General features: G+C 44.5%; 1 protein-coding gene across 8 annotated transcripts in view; it reads left to right on the top strand.

Annotated features, from left to right (window-relative positions):
• Nucleotides 1-24529, top strand: part of LOC125751604 (adenylate cyclase type 2-like) — a 50967-nt gene that overhangs the window by 12040 nt on the left and 14398 nt on the right. For all 8 annotated transcript variants that reach the window (XM_049030644.1, XM_049030643.1, XM_049030647.1 and 5 more), the window contains 7 exons: nt 9891-10445; nt 12263-12460; nt 14092-14256; nt 16802-16951; nt 21133-21293; nt 23233-23344; nt 23807-23934. In XM_049030644.1, coding sequence (XP_048886601.1) covers nt 10233-10445; nt 12263-12460; nt 14092-14256; nt 16802-16951; nt 21133-21293; nt 23233-23344; nt 23807-23934 — 1127 coding nt within the window. In that variant the 5' untranslated portion in view covers nt 9891-10232. The remainder of the gene's footprint in view (nt 1-9890; nt 10446-12262; nt 12461-14091; nt 14257-16801; nt 16952-21132; nt 21294-23232; nt 23345-23806; nt 23935-24529) is intronic.

The raw sequence follows: 24529 nt of genomic DNA, 5'->3' as shown, positions 1-24529 counted from the left end.
CTAGATATTGTGCGATCAGCATTGTGCAGTCTGTAAAAGCTTATTATTACTGTAATGCTACTGTATGGCTGTGTGGTCTGTTAAAGGGTGTTCTTACATTACAGTAATGTGACAGCAGCACTGGGTGGTCTGTTAAACTGTGCTGTGGAATCTTTATGTCCCGGTATAATAAGGCCTCTATGTTACAGCGGTCCTGTGGATTTGGTCCATGCCTGTAACTAGCTCTTGTTTTGTCTCGTCTTGTTTTGATCACAACGTCTCCACAGTATGGGGTTGGGCACACAGGCTGGTCCTCAGCCCAAGGTGACCCGTGACTCCCTAAGCAGAATGTGCAGAGGCTCTGTTCAGTGGGATGTTTCAGACTGCACTTTCTGTCATTTTGACTTCCACGGATTTTCCTTCAGTATGACAGTATCCAGCGTTCTGGGGAATCACTTCAGTTTGTGGGATTCTACCTGCCTTGGCTAGAGACAGTGGGAACTTTGGCTGTTTCGCAGCGTTGTCAGGAGGCAGCTGGGGAGACGTGTCTGGGTTATGTTTCTTAATCCTGTTCCTTGTGACTCATCCTGTTTTCAGTCCAGCTGACCTCTTTTTTTTAACTAGGGTAGACTGAGAGATTAAATGCATGGCAGTGGTATCATCTAACCAAAGTCCTGAACCTTTTTTGGTATCACTAGTCAACCGTTAGTAGCACCAGAACCCAAGCCACCTTTAATAAAAATACTGTAAATAAAGTGTTGAGCTCAACTGGAAAACATTTTATTTAATTTGGTACGATGATAGGTACAATGATGTCATTTAAAGGTAGACTGCACTGGGTAATTAGGTACACCTTTAAATTAGAACTTTTGTTAGTGTTTAGGTTTTTTTTGTAATTCGAAGAATCTTAAGATTTTGCTAATTTTGAGGGATTTTTACACTACAGTTAACTTGAGAGCACCAGACAGTTTGACACTGGGGGGTGTCAGATACAGGACTATAATTTTTTTCCCCGACACCCCTGGGACCACAGTATAGAATCTGGCTTTTCCACCATCGTACCTTGGAACACGCTTGCTGTAGTCCTCCCCATATTTGGCCTGTAGTGGGCTGAGTGCCTAAAACTCTACAGGGACAGGAGCAGCTGAGAAGTGCAGGTCTGGATATCCCCACCAGCACGTCTCTGCTGTCCAAGGAGAAGGTCTTCGTTTGCTCTGTGGATTATGGTGTCCGTGCTGGACATGTTCAGCCCCGCAGTTCCGTGAGTAAGGAACCCTGCTGGAGGCCCTGGATCTTGGTGACACATGGACGTGTCAGAGCAGCCTTCCGGTGTTCACTGGCTCCGTGAGACTGGTGACATTATCCAGTAAGATCCAGTGAACCCCGCAACCCCCCCTCTCCTCATTCTCAGCCACGCGGCCGTCCATTCGGCGAGACAGCCCCCACGGTGGACACCCGTGACTGCGCGTCCTGACACTGGCATGGTGGAGAGCAGACGTCCCACGCAAAGACCTTCTTTATCTTCCGTCCTGAGATGAATTCCTGACAGCTCCTTCCATTGGGGAGTTAGTCATGTGTGGACTCCGCAGATAGGTGGTTTTATACTGGGTTTTTGTTTTTTATATGGAGAAAAGCCCGAGAGAGAAACCCATAGGAGGGAGAATATTACCCTGACATCTTCTTCAGCTGATACACACACACCACCCACACACACGCCTTACTTTTGACCAGGAACATTGTATATTTCTAAAATCTTTATCTATATAGGCCTATATGTGTGGCTGAATGCTATAATCCATCATAGCATTTTTCATTCATTTTCCAATCACCACATTACAGTCATTCCGCTCCGGCTCGACCTTGAAGATGCTCCTAACCTCGCTTGGCAAACAGAGTGTAACTCTGTGGTTTTCCTTGTGACTGGTACTTTGTCATCGGAATGGGTGGACGAAACCTACAGTACCAGGATCGGCATCACCTTGCAGCTGTGGTTTTCATTTGGGTTTGTTTCATCTCCGGCTCCAGCGATATCTGACTAAACTATATCGGTTATGGACTGAATTTTCCAAGTATGCGGAAGGTTTGGCCGCGATAGCCCATCCCAGTTTTGCTGACGGCACAGTGCAGAATTCCAGTTGCTTGCAGTGTAAATGCGTAGAACTAGTTCCAGATTGGGAAGGAGTCTGGCACTGGAAAAGAGGCAAGAATGGAAAAGAGGCAAGAATGTTTTTCGGATACTACCTGAGGGCAAGCTATGCTAATTCCTAGCATTTCTACTTCCCACTCTTATAGCAGGTAGCTGTCTGTGGCTAACTTTATGCTAATTTCGCGCTAATGTGTTGAGACCCCATCTGTGGGTGACTGGCAGAGCTTGTGTTTCGTGTCATTAGCGAGTGTTACAAGCACTCCTTAAAGGAGAGTAATTGTCCTCTCCAGCAGCTGCTGCGGATACTGGAAGCGATTAATGCTGCTAATGATTTTGATGATGAAAGCCACATTAGAGCAGGCTAGCGAAAGCTCTCAAAGCCCTTGTGAGACCCCATGTGTGTTTTGTGTTCACCATGGTCCCACCTCGTCTTTGACTGGAGATGCCTGTTCTTGTGCAAAGTCATCCAGTGTTGCAGGTTGAGGCCCTGCAGAGCTGACCTTTGGCCCGGGAAGGCGGCTGAGGGGAAGGTGAGAGGAGGGGTGCAGCAGTCAAATCTGTGGGGAGGAAAGGGGGGGGACAACTGGAGACACACCTTGTAGCATTCGGGTCCCTGCCATCGAGCAGTCACCACATCCCATTGTCCGGCTTCCTGAAGATAAAGGTAGAATTTGAAGGCTAGAATTTGAATGCCGTAATTTATAGTGTCTGCTCTTGTATAATCTGCCTCCTGGACAAAGGTAGCCACACACCTCCAGCATAATCGATGTTGTTTCAGCAATACGATGCTGTATGAGCAGTGATCCCACCCACTGTCGACAGTTGGCTGCCATGACGTGACGCCGTGGGGCTGGCATGCTTTATATCGCACTTATAAGCATATTGTGCTTATCTTTAACTGATGTAAATTAATATGTGTATTTGTGTATTTATGTTAATTGTAAATGTCTTCCCCCCGCGACCCAGTAGGATAAGCGGTTTGGAAAATGGATGGATGGATGGATGGATGTAAATGTCGTAACTGTGGCATGTTTGCCGTGAAATGCATGCATTTCATTGCCGTGTAACCGTGAGTGTCGTGTAAACTGTTTCCTTGTCTGGGCCACTGTTGTCATCTTCTGATTTTACCACTCACAACAATACATTTTTATTTTTTTGCTCCTTTTTGGTGGGGCTACGACATCAAAAACATTCTGAGCTTTCTTGGGTGATGCGTACCAAACCGTGGGAAAACTGTACCGTCACACCCATAATATATACAATACATGCAGTACATTAATAATCCCCAGAGGAAAAACATAATACATACATAATACATACATATACATAATTTCGGTGCTACAGATTACTAGACATCGGTTTTTGTGAAATATGCCTTTGTGAAGTTTGGGCTGAAGGTCTGGAACAGCCTTTGTGTTAAGTTGTGATTGATTCAACAGCTGAGGAACATGAGTCATTGTGGATTAACCTCGGTTGGTTGGCACTGGTTTTCAGCACACTTACCATATGGCCAGATCGGCTGGTAGGCGTCGACACCGTACCGTAAGGGAAAGTCGTTATTGTCCCGGAGGCATGCGTGACCTGGCACTCTTTAACTGCCACCTGGAGGAGCTGCTTTGGACATTAGGGCTGGAAGGGGCCACCTGGGTGAGGAGGGGGCAGGGCTGGCATAGCGAAAGCGTGACCACGCAGATCGCTATGGAGCACGGAGAGCTACCTACATGACCACCCACAGGAAGTGATGTCGGCGGCTGCCGCTCGTCGTGCCTGTTTTCTTAGTCACTGGTGAGTCCAGAAAACACTTTCACTCAGCAGTCAACACATCCCGTCCCACTGTGAGCTGTTGGCGCTCCTGTGAAAATGGCCTTTCTGACTCAAGGGTGCCTGCTGGAGATGGAATCCTTCTCGACCAATCGCCTACCGGCGCCGTGCCGCACCGCACCGGGATTGGCTTTGGGCACTGATGCTGCCTGGGCCCTGGCCTGATGCACGCGGTCTTCCCTTGGTTCTCATTGATGGTACTAAATTCCTGAAAAAACTACTTTAAAAGACTGACGTATGCATTTGGATGAAACGCAAAATGGATGCGTTGACACTTACTTTTAAAGCATAACAATTTGTGTGATAGACCCAGATGAGTAATCTTGGAAAAAAAAGAGAAATATGTGACTAACTGGTACATGTTGGAAATTTTGTGAAGCCAATGACTCATGATGTCTGAGAACGGAATACTCTGGAATATTTCTGAGGTCCCATCAGGCGCTGAAGTGGCTGCTGGATAACCTGGGGGTGGGGGGGGGGGGGTAGATGAATGGAAAAGAGGGTCGGTCACACTGAGCTGCACCGAATACCACTGGCTGGTGTCTTGAGTGACTCTAGCTCTCTCTCATGCCTGTGATGCATCATGCATTTCTGTAGAATGGCAACAAGCAGATTTTTACACGCAGTGAAGAAAGGGCAGGTTGGGTGTACAGTGTCTGGGGCCTGTCAGTTAGGACGCTGCTCAGAAGCTTGCTGGGTCAAACCCTGCAGTCAGTGGAATGATTTCGCCACTGGGCTCTTGCGTAAGGCCTTTAACCCCAAATGAAAAGGAAATTTCCAAATCTCAGTCAGTCCTTGTCATATGTTTTTCAGAATATTTCTGTGAACTGAGTAAGCAGTATTGTTATGCGTATTGTATTGTAAGCGTTGTATGTTGGTTCCCAGTACTGTAACATTTGACGAGGAAGCCTGACTTTAGGTCATTAGCGGTCTCATCTCGAAATGGAGCAAGTTTTGGAAATTTCCTCTTCAGTTGCTCCAAGGACCGGTGTCCCTGTTTTCACAATTGTATGTTATTTTGGATAAAAATGTGAAATGTTAAATGCATTTAAATGTTACATGTATTTTACATGTATTCTTGTGTGGTGCATTCGTGGTACGTGAGACTCTCCATCCCCTCTTACTGTGCCTCAATAGTAGCATTGAAGTCACACCAAGGCCTCGTCCAGAGCTGCCGTTGAAGCGAGCTGCTATTCATCACACCGCTGAGATTCCAGCCTATTCAGCGCGGGGCCGGCGCCGGGAGCCCAGATTCGCTGGCCTCGTCCCTCGCCATGGCAACTTTAGAACTGCGCTATAAAGGAGCGCCAGGGTTCAGGACAGGCCGTATCGAGCGGATCTGTGACAGATAAGCAGAGGTTCTGCGTCACATGGCTGTAGCTTTTCTTTAAAGGCGTTCAGGATGTCGCAGAACGTTTAGCTAAAACGGCTCGCAGAGCTTTCATACACTTGTCCTGCGTGGCTCTGGACTGCCAGCCAGTCAATCATGGCTTCTTCTCATTCTCTGTTTGGTCTTCGGTCTCCTCTGTTAGAGTTGGGAACAGTGGACTTGTGTTCCACGTGTATCTTTAATGTCATGTGAGCCAAGAACTATTTATTTATTTATTTATTTATAGATGGCGACGTTTTACTGCTGTTTGGAGAGAGCGCCGATGAAAGGGGATTGCTGTGAACACGGACAGGTTCATATGCCCCGTGCTGAGCACGACTGCTTCCAGAACAATCTGAGTAACAGCAGCAGTGGGAAATACCACTTGTAAACTTAAAAAAACACTGTTTGTAAAATAAAAGCAATTGGGGAGAGATAAAGGGAGCGGCACACAGAAATGACGCAGAGTTTGTCCTTTATATTCTCAGGCCATCTGTCCAATGGAGATCATTATACCCGCTTTAAACAAAATACTATACATATGAGCAGCAGATATATTCGGTATTGTGATGGGAAGGATTCCTGTTACCTTTTCCTGTTTTTAGTCCTTGGTTTGCCATAAATCCTTGGTGCTGTGCAAAGACTAGTGTAAATAATGGTAAAATAATTACTGGGAATTCAATACTGCAACCCTGATCCTTGTGTCTGGAAAGAGAAGCCTAGTGTTTTATCGCTTAATATCAGAAATTCCTTACTATTCAGTGTGGTGCCGTAACGCTGTAGCCATTAGGAAGCGTGTAACATCTGCCCATTTTTCTGCTGCTTGTCTTAGGGTTAGGGAGGGGGCTGGGTGGGGCGGGGGGAGTGCATCACACACACATGCAGAATTATACATTATAATTTTTATTTTTATTATAATTTACCGCTTTTCCATTTATTCCATAAACTGCTGATTTTTTTATTCTTGTTAAGCACTGGAAAGTTGAGTGAACAACTCTGAATGAAAATATATCAAATGAAACAAGTTTCCTTTATAGCATGGAGATAGTATGTAACAGTGCACGTCTGAATCCTGTTAACTGGCCAAGTGGTGATGGCATGGTCATATTCTAGGCTGTCCGTTAACTTTAAATGCACTAGTTAACCAATTCCATAAAACAGAGCAGTATTTAATGTCCCTTGTAGAAAGAAAGCCTCGGATTTTCTCTGCTGTTGTAAGCACTACCGGAGGTTACTTCGCAGAATGAAACATATGACATTTTCTTGCTGCGGTACTCAGATGGTGAAAATACGGTAAATTATCTGTTAGCAAAGAATATTGAGTGTATTTTTAGTAAATGCTGAGTGAGTGACATGCAAATGTAGAAAATCTCAGTATGTGCAAAAGCTTTTAACTAGTAACGTAGGCTGTGAGAATTGTAGAGTTAGTGTCACTGCATTTCTTTGCACTGTGTGTGTGTGTGTGGGGGGGGGGGGGGGACATGCAAGCTGCCAACACGTGTAGCAGAGGCTGGATCTGAACCCTCCAACGTTGCAGGTGGATGGTAGTATTGCTGCCCAGAGAGTCTAATGAGCCTCTCATTCTCTTTAAGAGCTGCGTGTTGTATTCTGCAGGCCAGAGTGACATGACAGAGATAAATACTTAAAATAACGGAACCTTTGGAACATGCCTCACCCCGGCGACTGGGCTGTTTCTCCTCCGTTTATGGAGCACTCGCTGTTGTACCAGCCTCTTATTAATATTCTTAAATGTGATCCCCACGCATGCATCGTCTTTGATAGGACTCAGCATAGAAGGCTGCCTTCTCTGCAGCTCTGAATGACTCCAGTGACGCAGTTCTATTCTGAAAGGATGTTAAAAAGACTCTTCTAGAAGGTGGCCACGTCGAGCGTGCATGGCGCATCCTGCTGGTAATTTCAGGCAGAACACGTAGGCGGCTTAAATGTTAAGAACTTATGTCCTGAAGATCAGCAGCACATCCTCTGGTACAGCTACTATTTCTAACTGATACGAACCGCATATGAAACCAGATCTACCTGAAACGATATGAAATTTCTATTTGAAGCATAATAGGAGAGTCCACTGGAGTTTGCCAGAGGCATGTGGGGGTATAAATCTGTGAACCCTGCAGTGGTCCCTTGACCTCTGAGTGTCCCGCATGGGATGTGACTCGCCTGGCTGCTTCCTCGTAAGGAGACCCCCCAGGTGCTGACCTGCCCTTCAAGCCCAGGATCTGATTTATATCTGTTTTTTTCACTGGATCTGCAGAGCCTGTAACTGCCAACAGCTGGAATACAAACAGGGAACTGTTTGCCCAGAGTGCATGGCTCAGATCGTTTCAAACTGGCCCTGCAAAAACAATGGGTCCGGTCTCAGAAACGGAACCTTTTCCACGTTCCTCATAAATGACAAAGCTGGCCTGGATCTTGTACCTCAGCAGGATTTCATTGTCCACTAATGATGATGAAGAGATAAGGCTGGCCTGCTCTAATTATCAGAGAAGAACTGACTATGCTGTGGAGACTCCTGAATCTCCCTCAGCTTGTCCAGCTATCTGTAAACACAGCGTTGCCCGTGATTCACTAGGCAAACTTTCTGTGTGACCCTACAGCGGGCTGCTCGAGCTGACGATTCTTACCCGCTGATAGAAAGCTTTAATGGACTGGTGCTTGTATAGCAAAAAAAAAAAATTAACTTTCAGCACAGAGTGTCTCTTGCCACGCTTTTTTGGAGTGAAGAATGTTTGAACCCACCGGGTCTCCAAACACAATGGCCACTCGCAAGTCAACATGAAATTCGCATGTCATGTGACTTCTTTAGTGTCCTCATGCATTCATTAGTCTTCTCACGTTTGTGTCACTTTCCTTCTGTTGCTTGAAAATCTTTCCCTCTCTTATATATGTTAATATTTCAAGCTGCAGAGCCCTTTTACAGCGGAGTGGACCGTTTACGACAGAGTGACTCCTTCAGCTTCACAGCAATAAGGATCTTTACAGGAGGCCATTCCTGGCCATGGCAGTAACCATCTCGCAATGCACATTTACATTTGTTTTGCACACTAAAGATATATCTCAGCAAAGTTTTTTTTCTTTTTGTTGTGTATTTGTACATATGTTTTTGTAATTTTTGTAATTTGAAGTTTGGTGTTACGTCTACCATTATTTCTACCTCGCGTCTGTGTTCCTGTCTTTTATGTTACTGGCTACTACAACACATTATTCCCTGGGGATAAATAAAGCATTCTGAATCTGAAAAGAAGTCGCATCTGGTTCTGCGCTTGACGAGGGAACGTGGGTAAAAACATGAGATTTGCCAGATTTACTCTTGAATTTCTTGAAATTCATGGAGACACCTGATGATCTTACGGGTACAGCGCTATCTCAATTAATATATTCATGAATTAACATTTTTTTAAATGTCATGTTTTACCTCTTCGGGGCTAAGCCTCTGCGTCTGATCTGAAGTCTGCTGGTTCGAGTCCCCACAATGTCCCCATAACGTGATAAATATCTGTTTTTTATAAAAACTCTATTTTATAAAAATCGGTGACTGCAATGAAAAAACTGAAAATGCAAAAACTCTTGTATTTTGCTTGGTTACTTATGGTTATGGTTAGGGCAGGGTGGGGGTTAAGGTTGTCGTAGTTAGCGTTAGCATTTTTCCCATTGAAGTTAATGAGCGGGCCCCATAAGGATAGGTATAGCCAACAGGAAAACAGGAATGTTGGAGAGAAGACCCAAATTATAATAAATCATGGCATTCATCATCTCTCCAGATGTTAAAATATACAAATTATTGTACCATATTTTTGTATAATTCATGCCTAATGCATTTTAATGCAGCAGATCTCATTTTCTGGGAAAAAAAAACTTGTAAGTCAAACTCCTCACATTAACACTTAGGGCATCATGTCAAGTAATTCTGCAAGTGTATTTAAATTTATGTGGGAACTTGGCCTGCTGTGGTGGGTCAACGCAGTGCGAAGCGGCCTCAGGCAAACAGTGCTGGGAGCTAAATATAGCCCCCCCTGTGTGAGGAATGTGACTGGAGTGGCCCTGGACAGCACACACAGCAGGGGCAACTGAGCGGTCAACAAGCGATCAGACATCAGGACTGGACCACGGGTCCAGTAGACCACGGTCTCGATTATTGACTGCTCACTATCCACATTGTAGACGGAATAGACCCAGGTGCAATGACATGGTTGGGCTGCTGAAAAATTCTAGCGAATCCCCCACCTCTTCAGACCAAAGTACCATTATCCATGCTTACATGCACATGGGCACCCCCTAGTGTCTGGGCCCCTGAAAGTCCTCCCCCTTCTCTCCCCTTATGGCAGAGCCACATAAAGAAAATTCCTACAATTGCTCCCAACAATTTCATGGCTTCCCCCCCACCCTGCCCACTGGGATTCGTCTTTGTGCGTGGGATTGCCCTCGTCTGTGTGTGCCAAGCGGCCCTCACGCCCGTCCAGGTTTTGGGCTCCCCAGATGGCTGTGTTTGTGCTGTGTGTATCCTGTGCTGCCTTGAAGGTCTTCATGCCTCGCTCAGAATGCTGTCTGTCCTCTCTGCAGGCACCAGTCTGAGACAAAGCCTTTACTGTGAAGAGGAAGCCGCAGTGGAACATTACGGGACAGCGGGAGAGGGAGTGAGAGAAAACGTGAGGCGCTTCCTCCCCTCTCTCTTTCCTTTCCCTTTCCTTCCTCTCCATTGTAGCATCATCGCCCCGTGGAGCCCTGCAGGCCATTGTTTTTTAGCCCCAAGTCTGAGAAGTGCTTTCACGGAGTTGGAAAGAGAAAAGAGAAAAAGGAAGAGAACCACTCAAGATGTTTTGGAAGAAGAAAAAGAACTGACAGGGTGAGATCACCAGCGGAGGAATGAATGTATAGGCCTTCAGCCTTTGGAGGGCGACCTGTATGTGCTTTTCTGGCTGTGTGCAACGCCAACGTGAGCAGGGCTGCACCATGCCCACCAAGGGCAAGTACCTGCTGAACAACCAAGAGCTGAAACAGGAGGCCCTGTATCGCAAGTTCTCCTGCATCAGCCAGTACCAGCTCCTGGTCCTACTACTGGGCCTCACCATGCTGTCCTGTGCCATCCTCATTGTGCTCTTCTTCTCACTGAGACTGGTGAGTACACCTCGTCGTCCTGAGCCTACCAGCCAGCGCCAAGCTAGGGAGCTGGTGTTAAGGTCCAAATGTATGTCAAGAGTATCTGGAAGAGGTCAAGGAGATCTACAGCAGAATAGGGCGCGGTGCAGTTGGTCTGTGAGATCTGCAGTAGGTAAGGAATATCCATGACAGTATGAATATCAGGCTTTGTACTGTAAGTCAGAGGAATCTTTACTGGTTGTGGAAGAGCAACTATGTTTGAAAATTAGATCAATAAAATAAACCTAGCTAAATTTCCATGTCAGGAAATAAGCCAGCAAAGACCCTTTTATTGAAAATCAATACCATGTCAGATATATTTACTGCCTTGGTGCCTTTATTTCTATATTTCTCTTCCTTGCTTTTCTACCTGCATATCTTCTCTATGTGGTTGGTGAATAAACGCTGGATTAGTCTTCTTTCGTTTCAAGATGAGGTCAAGGGCGATCTGCAGTAGCCAAAAGATATTTGTTGTTTGTTTTGGGGTCAGGGAGATACAGCAATTCATTTCTATTTAGTATGGATCATTGGGGTCTGTTTGGGGTTAAAGGGGAGTTAACAAAGGGCGGGATGACATCAGAGCTCAGTTCTTCCAACCAATCAACTTGCAAGGTATGAGTGAGACGGGTGGCATGTCAGAGGCAGGAGTTCCTCGTCATGGAAACATGTTGACAAGTGTATGAAGATGCATCCATGGAATGCAATGTGTCAGCCAGATGTAGGGGAAATGTTTTAAAATGACACTATGTCTATTTTGAGTTTTGTCTAACAAAGACTTTTTGATTATTTCGACGTGTGATTGTGCAAAGATTTAATTTTTAATTTTAAGTTCTCGGTATCACTTCATCTTCTTACGAGATCTCCTTACTCGGACTTAATTAATTTGCTTTCAAGATGATTCTGCAAATTTCAGAGTTGTATTATCTACACGGAGATCGACCCGACAGATTAGCGCATGAGATTAAAAAGTCCACTGAGGGAATACTCACACGTGCCACATGCATCTGAGAGTGAATAGACACGGGGGAGACAAATTGGGGGATATTAGTGCCTGTGCAGCTGAGGAAGCAGATGTTAACAGACTCACTTGTGTGTCTGGGAAGAGCAGGCTGCAATAAATGCCCTTCTTCAGCCGCCTCGATGAAAGGCTACTGTTTATGTTGCTTTCTGATTTTCTTTTTTTGGTCACGCTTGCTTGTCCTAACAAGGAGATGAAAGAGAGCTTAGGATAGCGGCCTCGCATGTGAATAGAGCGTTTGGCCAGACGTGAGCTCTGGCGGGACTCTGCCGTTAATGAACACCTGCTTCTGCAATGCATTGGCCTGATACAAGGCCACTGTTTGCTCAGACAGTCACAGCCCCCCCCCCCCCTACATTCAAGCCAGCTATGTCAATAAGCACGGCGAGAGGGGCCTGTTTGACAAAGACGATGGGACGCTCGCGAATAGCATCTCTCAGTGACCGGCCTCTGCTCTCTGCAGTTTGACTCGATTAGGGTCTATTTCATTCTGAAAGCTCGGCCGGCCAGAGTAGGAAATGACCTGTATAATCGAGTTACATGATGGGGCCACATGTGTAGCAAACAGGGGAGGGAGGGGGTTGATATCCGATTGTCCATGGCTGTCTGTCCCTCTTCCCCGCTTCCCCCACCCATCCGTCCCAGTTTTATTTTTAGTATTTACACAGTGACCATGCTATCATTACTACTTAGGTTAGACGTGAAAAATAAAACAGCGGCAGTGGGTGGAGGGGGGGCGGGGTGGGCGGTGCTGATGCGGCGTCCCTCCCCACTGCAGGACGCCAGTGAGCACAGCGCCTTTGTGAGCGCCGTCAGCTGCGGCCTCTGTGTCTTCCTGGCCGTCTTCGTGCTGGTTTGCACCGAGTCGCTGTCCCAGCGCTGGAGACGCCTGCTGGGAGTGGTGGTGTGGGCCACCCTGCTCACCATGAGCTTCACCTTCATCTTCAGCAGCCACGTCATCCACGCCTGGGATCAGGTATACGCCCCCACCCACGCTCACACCAGTATTGGTACTGGGGGGAGGGGCACAACTTAATCGGTTAAATACAAAGGTTCTTTTTTTTGGCGGGATGAATGAGTCTCAGTGAAATATTGGGTGGTATAACGTCCCCTTCATCCCCCTGCCCCAGCACCTGAGCGCACACACACACACACACACACACACAGAACCGCCTGTAAAAGGCTACAGCGAAATGAGGACTACGTCGCTATTTCATAAGAGTCTAGTAAATGGTTATTAAGTGCCAATGTTGACTTACAGCTCTGGAAATAATTAAGAAACCACTCAATATTTAAAAAAAAAAATCTGCATTTTTAAAACCTGGTTTAATCCTGGGTCTGCTAGCAGAAGGCTACACTGCGAGGCAGGCTGCTTCCAGGCTCATGAGAACATTGTGAAGCAGGAGACACTGGGAATGACCAAAAACCAGCCAGGCAGAGGGCAGAAGCAACTTTCTAATGCCAAAGATGACTATTAAATTGTGCGACAGTCCCTCATGAATGGGAGGATGACCTCAAGTGACCGTCAAAAAGAATGGGAAACATTAAGTACAGGTGTGAAGTGCACTGCTAGGACAGTTCATATCAGACTCCTAGAAGCAGGACTGAAGACCCATAAAGCAAGGAAGAAGCCCTTCATTAATGAGAGGCAGGGAAGAGCCAGACTGGAATTTGTAAAAAAAATAAAAGTATGATTTACACAGACTGAGAAATGAGTGAAAGTGGAAGTTTTTGCTGAGGTCTCTTAATTTTTTCCAGAGCTGTATAATCTTGAAGGGATTTTTCTTTCTAAACTATTTCAGGTCGCACTGTAAGACATCACAGCGCCTAATGCAATATAGAAGCCATGGATTTGTCTGTTTAATTGAGCATTAGCCTTAACTGTACTTTGCACTGAAATCCTCTTTCCCGCGGGGTCCCTCGCCTTTGTTTCTTTTACCTCACAGCTCTGAGGCGATGTCCTTCACTCAACACAGAACATCTCACCTTCCCCTCTCCTGCCCAACAAAGCCGATTTTTTTTTTTTTCTTTGTCTGCCCAATAACTCCTCAACTATGGACATGGGCTGAGAAAAACTGTAGCCACAGAATGAGATGCATCAGATCGTTTCAGACAGAGCAGAAGTTATTACTGCATAAAGAATGTTGATATACTGCATCGCCTGTTTTTTTCTGATAATTTTATAGCTGGGTGGAGACCTGAACCCCCCCCCCCCCCCCCCCCTTGCTCAACCCAAAGTTATGCCCTTGGTTACACCGACTTACCTTGTTAGCATTTTGACTTGAAGACTTGTAGTCTCGCGTTGCCATGGTGATACCTTGCTTTCAGGTGACCTTGCTGGAAAGCTTACTTTTTAATTCAAAGAGGCCGGCATTTCACTGTTCCTCTGGCACTTTTAAGAATGGTTATTAATTCTAAGATTTCTGTTTTGTCTTTGCTTGCTAGGTTGTCGACGAGTACTGCAACCTCGCACGCTTGCTGTTCCTTTTTGTCCACCTTATGATGCACGCGGCCCCCCGGCGATGTTCACAGCCATTTTTTTTTCTTTGCTTATTCACAAAAATGTCATGTTGCTTACGGTTGTTTCTCTGGTTCTTCCTCTTTCAGGTTCCATTCTTCCTCTTCATCATCTTCACGGTGTACACCATGTTGCCCTTCCAGATGTGCTATGCAGTCCTTCTAAGCGTCATCTCCTCTCTGTCCCACATCATTGTCCTGGCGATTTACCTCTCTGTCACCAGTCACACCTCCCACCCCATCCTGGCCAAACAGGTACGTGCCGGTTGCCAGTTCATCGACGTGTCCCCCAGGCCTCCCCTCCACCCTGCTCTTTGTCTGCATCCGGGCCGTCACCTACACCCTGGGCTTTCAGAAGAATATTTTCCAAGCCGTCTTAATTCCACAAATCCAAAAGATAGGCGCTCTTTTATGATTGGTGCAGGGGAAAGAAAGTACCTTTCTGTTCTCGTAGTGACTATAAAAACTATGTGTTCGAAATTAAAAATAGAGCTCTTTTATGACTCCTGATAGTCAGACCTTCGGTAATCTGAGTTTCTGGGGGTCCTGGAATAAAAACTGGTCTTCTTAAGCCTTCCAGACTGCTGGTTTCTGACAAGTGATACTGGTAAGGACTGCCATTTTTATAGATATTGTGTAAATAGCAGGCTTCTTAACATAAATATTATAGAAATGAGATATTTCTGTTTGGAGTCATGATTGGGCTATCGGACAGTGTTAAGTGTGTTTTTGTCAGTGATTGGAGTGAATGTGAGCGTGTGAGAGATGGGTGACGTTGGATGTATGCATAACAGAGGATGTCTGTGTATTTGAGATAGTAAGTCTGAGACTTTGATGGAGTGTGTTTGGGATGCGTAATTTATTATTATAATTATTGTGAGAGAGGTATGGCGGCTTGCTGGTTAACAATGAGTCTTACATCTCCAAGAACTGTGGGTTTCATCCACAGTTGAACAAGTATCTCTAAAATGACCTATAGCAGTGGTTCTCAACATTTTTTGCACCAGGACGCAATTTTTACCATGCTAGCTGAGTCGTGACTCTATATCAAGTGTATGCTTAAATTGTATGCCAACGCTGCAGTGTATGCCAATCAATGCTTATCGCACAAATCTGATTGGATGTGCCAGTGAATTTTATATTAAGCATCTGTGGTTTGGCTTCTTCGATTTGGTTGAGTTTTCACTAGTTTTGCGCTCAGCATTTGCAGACCTCAGACCCGTTTATATAGGCTAATTCTAGGACCGGGGATGGGAATGCTGACATTTCCAACTCTGCCTCATGACCCTTTCAGAACACTGGGTCGCGACCCATGGGTTGAGAATCACTGACCTATAGTGACACGACACATGCTCGTGTGTGTGTGGGCCCTGTGATGCATGCTGTACTTTATGGGATAGGCTCCGTGAGTAAGTTTTTGCACATTTAAGTGAACCGGTGAGAAGCATAGAAATGGATGGGGGGGGGATGATCAGTTGCCATGGCAACATTCAAAGATGATACTTACCCAGTCCTGTGTCTGCATGTAGCCCAGTCTATGAATCCCAGCCGGCCCAGGTTGGATAACAGCTGCAGTGTTTCTTTGGTCTAATTTGGGTGGATTGAGAGAGGAATTTGGAGGCGTGAATGAATGCTGCATCATAGTTTCCTGTAAATTTTTTTATTTTTAGTAAATTTTTATTTTAGATATTTATTCTAATTACATCATCGGTATAGATGTAGCCTGCTGTCTCGCCTGTGTGGTATACCTGTGTTCCACAGCCTGTTACAGGGTGTAAGCGAAGGGCAAATTTCCAAAATTCATTCAGTCATGTTTTGTTCTTTTTGAGATGAGACCACCAGTGAGCTAAAGCCAGGCTTCCTCATCATGTGTTACAGTACTGGGAACCATCATGTGTTACAGGACTGGGAACCATCATGTGTTACAGTACTGGGAACCAAAACGTACTCAGTCCTCATGTAATCCAATGGCGAACTTTCAGTAACTTTCCACAGCTTGCTTAGTCCACAGACTAAGTAAGACAGAGTGAGCTTTGGAAATGTGCTCTTCACTTGTGCTGTGTGCGTATGATGAGGGAAGGATCTCATAGGTAAAAATGGTGCTTATATGTTCATGTGAGGGCTTCTGTAGTCTGTTGCATGTTCTCCTTAAAGGTCTATGGGGGCATAGCCCATAGCATAGCCCCACCATTACTCAAATCACTCCATTTTTTGTCTTGAATGCCTGCTGTGTGTACGATGCGCTGCACAATGTGCAGCTTCAGCTTAACTCTGTTAGGTGATTCTTACTGCTGGTGCCATTCCGATGTCCATCTACAGCAGTCAATAACGTTTCAGTCAGATTGAAATCAAAATGACGTCATTATTTAAATACTTATTTCCGTTCCGTTGTATTATCTTTTTGTATTATCCGCTGTGTGTGTACTGCGTGCACTGGCTGTTATGGACACCTCCGTGCATAGACAGTGATGTGCGGACCGCAGTGTACGGCAAGGTGCACACCTCAGCTTGTGTTCGGGGTTAAACTGCATTTCTCTGACATAGTAGATTAGAAAACAATCTTTTCCCAGTATCGTCATTCTAAATGAATACACTGTAAAATATGGGAGCTTGTTAAAACTCAAATGGGAGATTTTAATGGGGATTAGCGGATCAGTACTGGGGTACGTGCCTTAGTTAGGGAAGTCTAGTGACGTCCCCGTGCATGACTTTGACTGCGTGTCTTGCTGCACATTTCGGTACGAGTGACTGTCTGTGAGTATAACCATGACGACAGCTGCCCATTCCCCCGCCCCCCCAGCTGCTGTCCAATATGGTGGTGTTCCTGTGCGGCAGTGCGGTGGGAGCCTTCCACAAGGTGCTGATGGAGCGAGCTCTCCGGCAGACCTTCCAGGACACCCTGAGCTGCCTGAGCATCCGCATGAAGCTGGAGATTGAGAAGCGGCAGCAGGTCAGTCTGCTGGGCACCTCGCTGGGCCTGCTCGCCATTCTCTGCCGATGGGATCCGCACTGCATCCTTCCAGCTTTCCTGAGATGTGCAGCTTTTCTGCTCTCTTTCCTGCACTGTACAGTAACTCAACACTCTTAGCCTGAGATTATTAGTGTGTGTTACGGTTCAGTGTAGGGTTGTGTCTTGACTGAATGTGTGTGTACCGTAGTTATACATGGTGAAGACCAGCGTAAACTCCTTTTGCTGTGAGTTTTATTCAAAGAGGTTAGATGTGCAGTGTGTGGACACTGGGCATGGATTTTCCCAAAATACCAAATAAAACCCTGCATCTTCTTGCAGGATTTTATTGTACCTACACTGAACCAAAGAAGAAGGGGGAGAAAAGGCAATGTCTTATTGTGTAATTAACCTAAAAACAGGCACCAAAAGAGTGAAAAACAACAGCCATCCTCATCCTACCATCCAAAAAAGGGAGGGAGAATTACACAAACGACAAACAGCGAAAACCAAAAGAACAAGACTGAAGTGACCTAAATCCTGAGAGGGCCGTATGCAGTTAGAGTCCGTAATCATATGCCATATGTAATATAAAAGAGCTGTTATTGATTGGCAGAGAAGGGAGCATTATATTACATAACATAAAAACGTTAGGAACAAAGTGTTTTTTGTGTATGAACACAGAACATTGTCAAGGTGTTGGAGCAGCAAATGTACTTCGTTGTGCACTTGTTCTGCCTTGTGAGGGTTAGCTGTTATTTACTCATTTTAGAGTGAAGTTCCTATGTTATAAGGTGACTATTCTATATTTATATTAAGACTGATTCTGTTTCTTTGAGTTTGACAGTAATATTAGCCAGTAAAGCACCGTTTAACAAACTATTAGTGTCTACGTTTTGACTATTTCAAATTATATTATTGGTTCTTCGAATTTGTAGCTCTTTAAGACAGGTATTGGGCACAAAATGTTCATATGGGTTTGGCCCGATTTGGTTTGCCTGCGCAGTATTAGGAAGGATGCCTTTTTATCTAGAACCACTTTAAAGGCTGTTGAGCTGTGAGTTCATAGACGCCTTCCTGCAGCACTAAGCTGTTCTTTTTGCACTTGTGGCCTTCCTGTTAGCTTTAACGAGTCTGGCCATTCTCCTCTGACCTCCCTCATTAGCGTGATGTTTTCGCCCACAGTCTGCCGCTGAATGTTTTCTTTTTTCTTTTTTTTAATTGCACCATTCTTTGTAAACTCTAGACACTAGTGTTTGGAAGTTCCAGGACGTTACCATATTTAAGATCACTTAAATCATGCCTTGGACGTTTTAATGCGTAGCTGCACAGTAACTGAATCTCTTGACACTGTCTGCATGCTGTATATGTTCGGTTGCAGCCACGTAATTTGCTATTTGGAGGAGAAACTGCGTGTAATAAAGTCGAAGTACTGAATAAAGTACTGAATTTGATTGACCTGTGTATAAATATGACTTTAAGTGATTATTTTAAACTACCCATTGAATAATTGGGTTATTTAGAAGTTTTATGTTAGAAGTGTAACTGAGGCATGAACCATCAATTTTTAAGAAAAAATTGTTTGCATTCATGCGATCGATAAGTTCTACCCAGAGATTTGGGTCTGACGTTTAGAAGGCCATTCCTGTAGTGTATTTTCAGGTTGTAGATGTTTTCTTTAATCTTTGAACAGTCAGTCCTCCATGGTCATTTCTTCATCCCCTCCAAATTCCTGCAAACCTTCTGTCCTGAACCAAAATAGTTTGATTAGATTACAGGCTGGCGATTTTAATAGCCTATAAAAAATACTGATTGTTTGCATGATCATTTTGTTGTTGACCTAGAAGTATTTTTGGGATTGTAGTCATGCTGGAATGTCGGTTTAACCTCGATTTTGGCTCATGGTTCAGTCTTCCATTAGTTCTTATAAGGACACCAGTATCAGAAGGTAAAGAATGACTACAAAGGTCACAGATACACCTACATACTATACAGTACAGTAATACTGGTCATCATGTTCCAAAAGCATGATCTAGAAGATGCTAGATTGTTGTGGAATTTCAGCACTGAGTTTTAGTTCCCTCTCAAAGCCTTCTTCTCCAGCAATGTCGGCAATATTCACTCATCTTTCAAGCAACCTGTGGGCTTAATTGTTTTTGAATGTACCTGTAGCGGAAAGTGATAGTCTGAACTTAATATGAGGCTTTCTTTTAGCTCTGGCCTAATCAAACGATACCAGCTTATGGTACCACACTGTTCTGTTGTTGCTCCTTTGTTTGAGTGCTTGTTGTATTTTGGAGTTATTTTCATTTTATCGATGCAGTTTTTTTTTTGTTTTGTTTATTTTAAGTAAGATTATAAATTTAGACTATGAGGAGATCCTGTGTGGAAACACTATAACTATGACAGTCGATTTGTTAATTCAAGTGCCAAGTGCATAACTGATTAAGTGACATACGAGTGGCTGGTTGTATGGGTTTATGTAAGAGAGATATGAAAATGAGGGTGCTACTCATCCCATCTGCTTGTTCAGAAGCCTGATAACTTAATGGTTTTGATATTGCATCCAGCAGTGTTTTTAATGAGTCTATAGACTTCAGCTCATCCACTTGCGAAAACAAAACAAACAAAAAAAAATGTGGTTGTTAAAATGCTTCTTTTTCTGGTTTTCGCCCAGCTTGAGTCATTTACAGTTGCAAATTAGACTGGTCCTGCTTCATTTGCCCGCCTGGGTGTTTTAACGGCAGACTTTTTGTGCCTTTGAGTAATTTACAGCCGGTCTGACTTCACTTCTCACTGCTCACAACTGGCCACCTGCAGGTTGCTCTTCGGGCCAATCGGATTCACCGTCGCGATAATCCCAGACCAGCTGACCCTTCTCCTATTGCCCAGTGGTGAACACTGCCAATTAACACTCAGCACTACGGAGATATTGCTGTGCATTACAACATGGCAAACACTATGGCCTGTTTATGCATACTTCAGGGACGGTGACCTGGAGTCATATAAACAAAAATAGCAACAGATATTGTCTGATGTAGCGTGCTTGATACATTTTTAATTGCTGCTAAATGTATGTATATGTATATGTTTGTGTGTGAATAATGTATATACTTACAAAAAAAAATCACTAGGCTATCTTAGTAATCTCACACTGTATTTGTTTTCCCAAGACTGTGCCACTAATCTTCACCTAATCTTGGCCATAAACTGAAGACTGCATATTCTCCTTGTCCACTTTATCTGTGTATATACACTGTACAGAACGTCCGTTCTTTTACTGCAATCATAAATGCCACACATCCACATTATTTTGTACCACACCACCACTGTGTAGATTTACTTTCACTGACTGTTTGTCACAAATGTATTGTACAGCTGTATTAGCCCTTTTGCAATATTTCTGGTTAGATCGGGAACCTATTTTCATCACCTGCGTGCTTGCATTTTGTGCAATGACAAAGTAGAATATAATCTAACGTAATGACAAATCGGCGACAGTGTAACCTATTAACCAACTGATGATAATTAAAGGTGATCCTAAATGTGTAACTGACACACAGGAAGCAAGGTAAGAAATTCCCACAATTCACTGAGAAACCAACACTCATTTTTCTAAATATGCGATACAGGATTAGCTTGAGCTATGCTAATTATAGTGAAACATCAGACTGGAAATTGTGCTTAGCTAAATGCTAACATGCTCTCTAGCTCCACAGCAGTGGGTGTCAGACAGGCTCAGTTGCCTGTCCTCTCACCACACACAGTACCAGTGTTCCCAGTGTTCTCATGCCCAGATAAGTACTCAGAAGAAAATGCATTACTCAGTACTGGATGTACACGAGACATCATAGTGCACATCACAAGTGACACCACAAACCATGGAGTGCACTTGTCCACTTTAAGGCATTAAAAATTAAAACAAAACTGTTAAAACGATGATTTTTTTTATTAGTGTTATTTGAGTATCTATTTTCTTTATAATTGCACAATGTGTATAAGCCCAGAGTTTTCTGTTATTGTTACTGTGTTATAGTTAGTGTAAAATACTCTCTGAAAATCCTGTTCTTCTCTCTGGGTGCTAACGCCTTGTCAGCGCAGTTCCTTGGGGTGGGTGACGCCAAAGTGAGAATTGACTTTTAAGGCCCTGGAGGTTTCATGCGAGTCCCTGTCGATGTGTCCAGGAGAACCTGCTGCAGTCGGTCCTGCCTGTATATATCTCCATGAAGATGAAGCTGGCCATCATGGAGAGGCTGCAGGACTGCAAGGACAAGCAGGAACAGCAGCGCCTGGTTCGCGACAACAATTTCCACAGCCTCTACGTCAAGCGGCACGAAAACGTCAGGTGGGGTCAGGTGGGAACGTCAGGTGGGGTCAGGTGGGAACATCAGGTAGGGTCTGGATCGCCATCCCTTGTGCATACGGTGTCCACTCATCTGGTTTTCCAGCCCTTTATCCATATTTCTGCTGAGTCTCCTTCTTTCGTCCCATTTCCCCCCCTCCCCCATACCTACCTGCCTATCTACTGCCTATCTACTGCCTATCTACTGCCTATCTACTGCCTATCTACTGCCTATCTACTGCCTATCTACACTCTCTCCCACGCCCAGTCGCACAAAAAACGTGAAACAGCTGCACTCATACACTATGGAAGCTGAGAACGGCATGCTTGCAATTATTCTTTTAATGTCGATATCTCATGATAACGATATAATTATCTCAAGAGATGTATCATTCTCCACTTCCGTAGTATTTGTATAATATACCCCCCCCCCCAGCTCAACAACTTTTCATGGGTGTCCTCCACTTTGAACCTTAGTCCTCTGTTTTCGACACAGGTGTCCACCGTTTTAGAGTTATGCCAGTTGTCACCTTACCTGTACTGACTCGCCATTAGACAAGAGCAGACCTCTGTTGGCATTCATGAACCAGGTGGCCAGTGGTGAACTGTAAGACTCAATAGAAGAGTAGACTATAGACTCTGCTTGACGAAGATATTGAAACCTTTCAATATCCAGTTTCTCTCACTTTGTTGATTGAGTTTCACAGATTTTAAAATGTTCAGTCAGGTACGATTTAATTTTCGTACATTTTCTTCCACTGTGTCATGTTCATAGTTTATTCATAGTTGTATCTGTTACTGTGAACACACACCTATACATGCAGGAAATGTAACTGCAGCGATGGACTAAATTTATGACATATGATTAAGTAATTAAATCTTTTTTGAAATCATCCATTTTGAGGTGGATGGACCTCATTGAATATTTCAGTATGATTTGTTTGTGTCAAAAGTTTCCAGTAAAAAAAGGCTCCAATACCTGAATAATTGTTTAGACTTTGTGGGAGCTTCTGATTACATTTCCGATGTGGTCTGATAGTAGTGATGGCTTCTGGATAAGAGAGCTATCCTCTCCTTTTACTATCATAACCAGCTCTATTCTGTCGGCCATAGTGCATCGCAGCTGATGGCTAATTGTTGGTTCTAAGATTGTTGTATCTTCACGGTCAATGGCTGGCTCCTGTTTTTACAACACAGTTGACTGCCTGATATCTACTGATGTGAAAAGTCTGTCAGCACACTGGTTTTTGTGTTGGCGGACTGCAGTCTATATTAATGAAAAATAAATGTATGGTGCATTTGTGAGACTGTAATCTTTCATGTGACACATAAATGACGTGAGTGTTTTTCTGTCTGTGGCCAAAGTATGTATACATCACAGTATATGTGTGGTTACTACCCAACTGCAGATGAAGTATCAGGATTGCTGCGCACCTGTGTGTTGTGTAGATACCAGCTTCATTTCTCAATGAAATGCTACTTCATTTGCCATTGGCACACGTACTGTGGAATGCTTCTCTTCAGACATCCCATCATGCTCTCCTTTGGGACACAAACACAGGGGTCCGAGCACAGGGTCAGCCATTCATGTAGTGCCCCTGGAGCATTTTCGGGGGGTTAAGGGCCTCGCTCAAGGCCATACAGTGATGTGATTTTTCTTCCAGAAAGAGGATTTGAATAGGCAACCATTTGATCAAAGGCACAGAGGCCTAATCCACTAAGCCACACGAAATTTCTGTTTTATTTGGTATCTGTACATATGAGCTTGTGACCTAGAGGGGGTAGAATCCAAATTCTATCAGCTGAACGTCCAACCTTTAATCTGCATTGCACCTTGAATATTATTGCGTTTGAAAAATTACAAGTCAAAGTCCAGATGTTGAGGTGGTGGGCCTTGATGCAGCAGCAATGTCGGAATGTGACTCGTCCGTCTCTGTGCCAGCATCCTGTATGCCGACATTGTGGGCTTCACCCGGCTGGCCAGCGACTGCTCCCCCAAGGAGCTGGTCATCATGCTCAATGAGCTCTTCGGGAAGTTTGACCAGATTGCCAAGGTAAAGTCTCCACTGTAGCACTTAAGTAAAACCAGGGCTAGCTGGCTAAATGGCCATAGAAGCTGTTTTGTGTACTTCTGAGAAATGCTCGACCTGAAATACCACTATTAAACAATTCTACTCTAATTTATAAGCAAAATGACAATTTCCTCAAGTTCACTGTAAGACGGTGTTTCTCAACCCAGTTTTTTCGCTCCTCTCAGCTCCCGGCACATCTGCACCCAGTATTCAGTGTTCTGGGTTGTTTGTGTTGATTGTTTGGTTCAGGTGTGCCGAATCGAAAACGGACCAAAAGCGTGGGCTATCGGGGGTCCCTGCGGACTGGGTTTGGGAAACACTGTTGTAGTGTGTTTTTGTCGGTAAATAGGAAAGACCGTCTTCATGCCGTAAAGCTGCCTGATTTGCAGAAGTGTCGTTGCTTGGAGGGTGGAGTTCAAAAGTGACATCTTGCTTGTATTTCAGGAGAACGAGTGCATGAGGATCAAGATCCTAGGGGACTGTTACTACTGCGTGTCCGGTCTGCCTGTGTCGCTGCCCAAACATGCCAAAAACTGCGTGAAGATGGGGCTGGACATGTGCGAAGCCATCAAGTCAGTGCCTGGGGCCGCTGGGGGGGTGAAACGTGGCTGGTTAGAGCACCAAGATCGGTCTCGCAGACGCAGACAGACGACCCATTTGGCGTCTACCGTTTCTAAGCAGTGTAAATTGCTTAATGTAGGATATGTAACAATGTAAATCACGACCAGAATGGGAAATACAGAGGCTTGAGGCAAACCGCTTTCCAGTTGTCCCGCTGTGCAGTACTTTAGCAGTTTATTAAGAAAATAAAACCTCATTCATTATGAGAATTTCAGCAGTGGATTGCCAAAACAGCAAGCTGGAAAAAAAAATCCTGTCCAGTACTTCCCTCGCAGTGCCAGAACTTGATTAGCAGTGTTCCAATGGGAAGCAGCATTTTGGCATGCAAATTCAGGCTGGCTGATTCCCAGAAACAAAATAAACACCACTTATAATAATTCAATGGATAAACGCTTTCTGGCAATCTTGTGTGTTTCTTGGAGAAAGTGAAGAGCAGCTGCTTAATGGGAAGCTGACAGGAATGTATGTCCATTGTTAATTTCACTTTAAATTTTACATTTCAATAATTCAGCAGATGCTTTTGCAGGAGGGATGAGGTCTGAGCAG

Source organism: Brienomyrus brachyistius, chromosome 11 (genome assembly GCF_023856365.1).
Source record: "Brienomyrus brachyistius isolate T26 chromosome 11, BBRACH_0.4, whole genome shotgun sequence".
Taxonomy (NCBI): Eukaryota; Metazoa; Chordata; class Actinopteri; order Osteoglossiformes; family Mormyridae; genus Brienomyrus; species Brienomyrus brachyistius.
The sequence above is the reverse complement of the archived record's forward strand: the minus strand, read 5'-3'. Positions and strand labels throughout refer to the sequence as shown.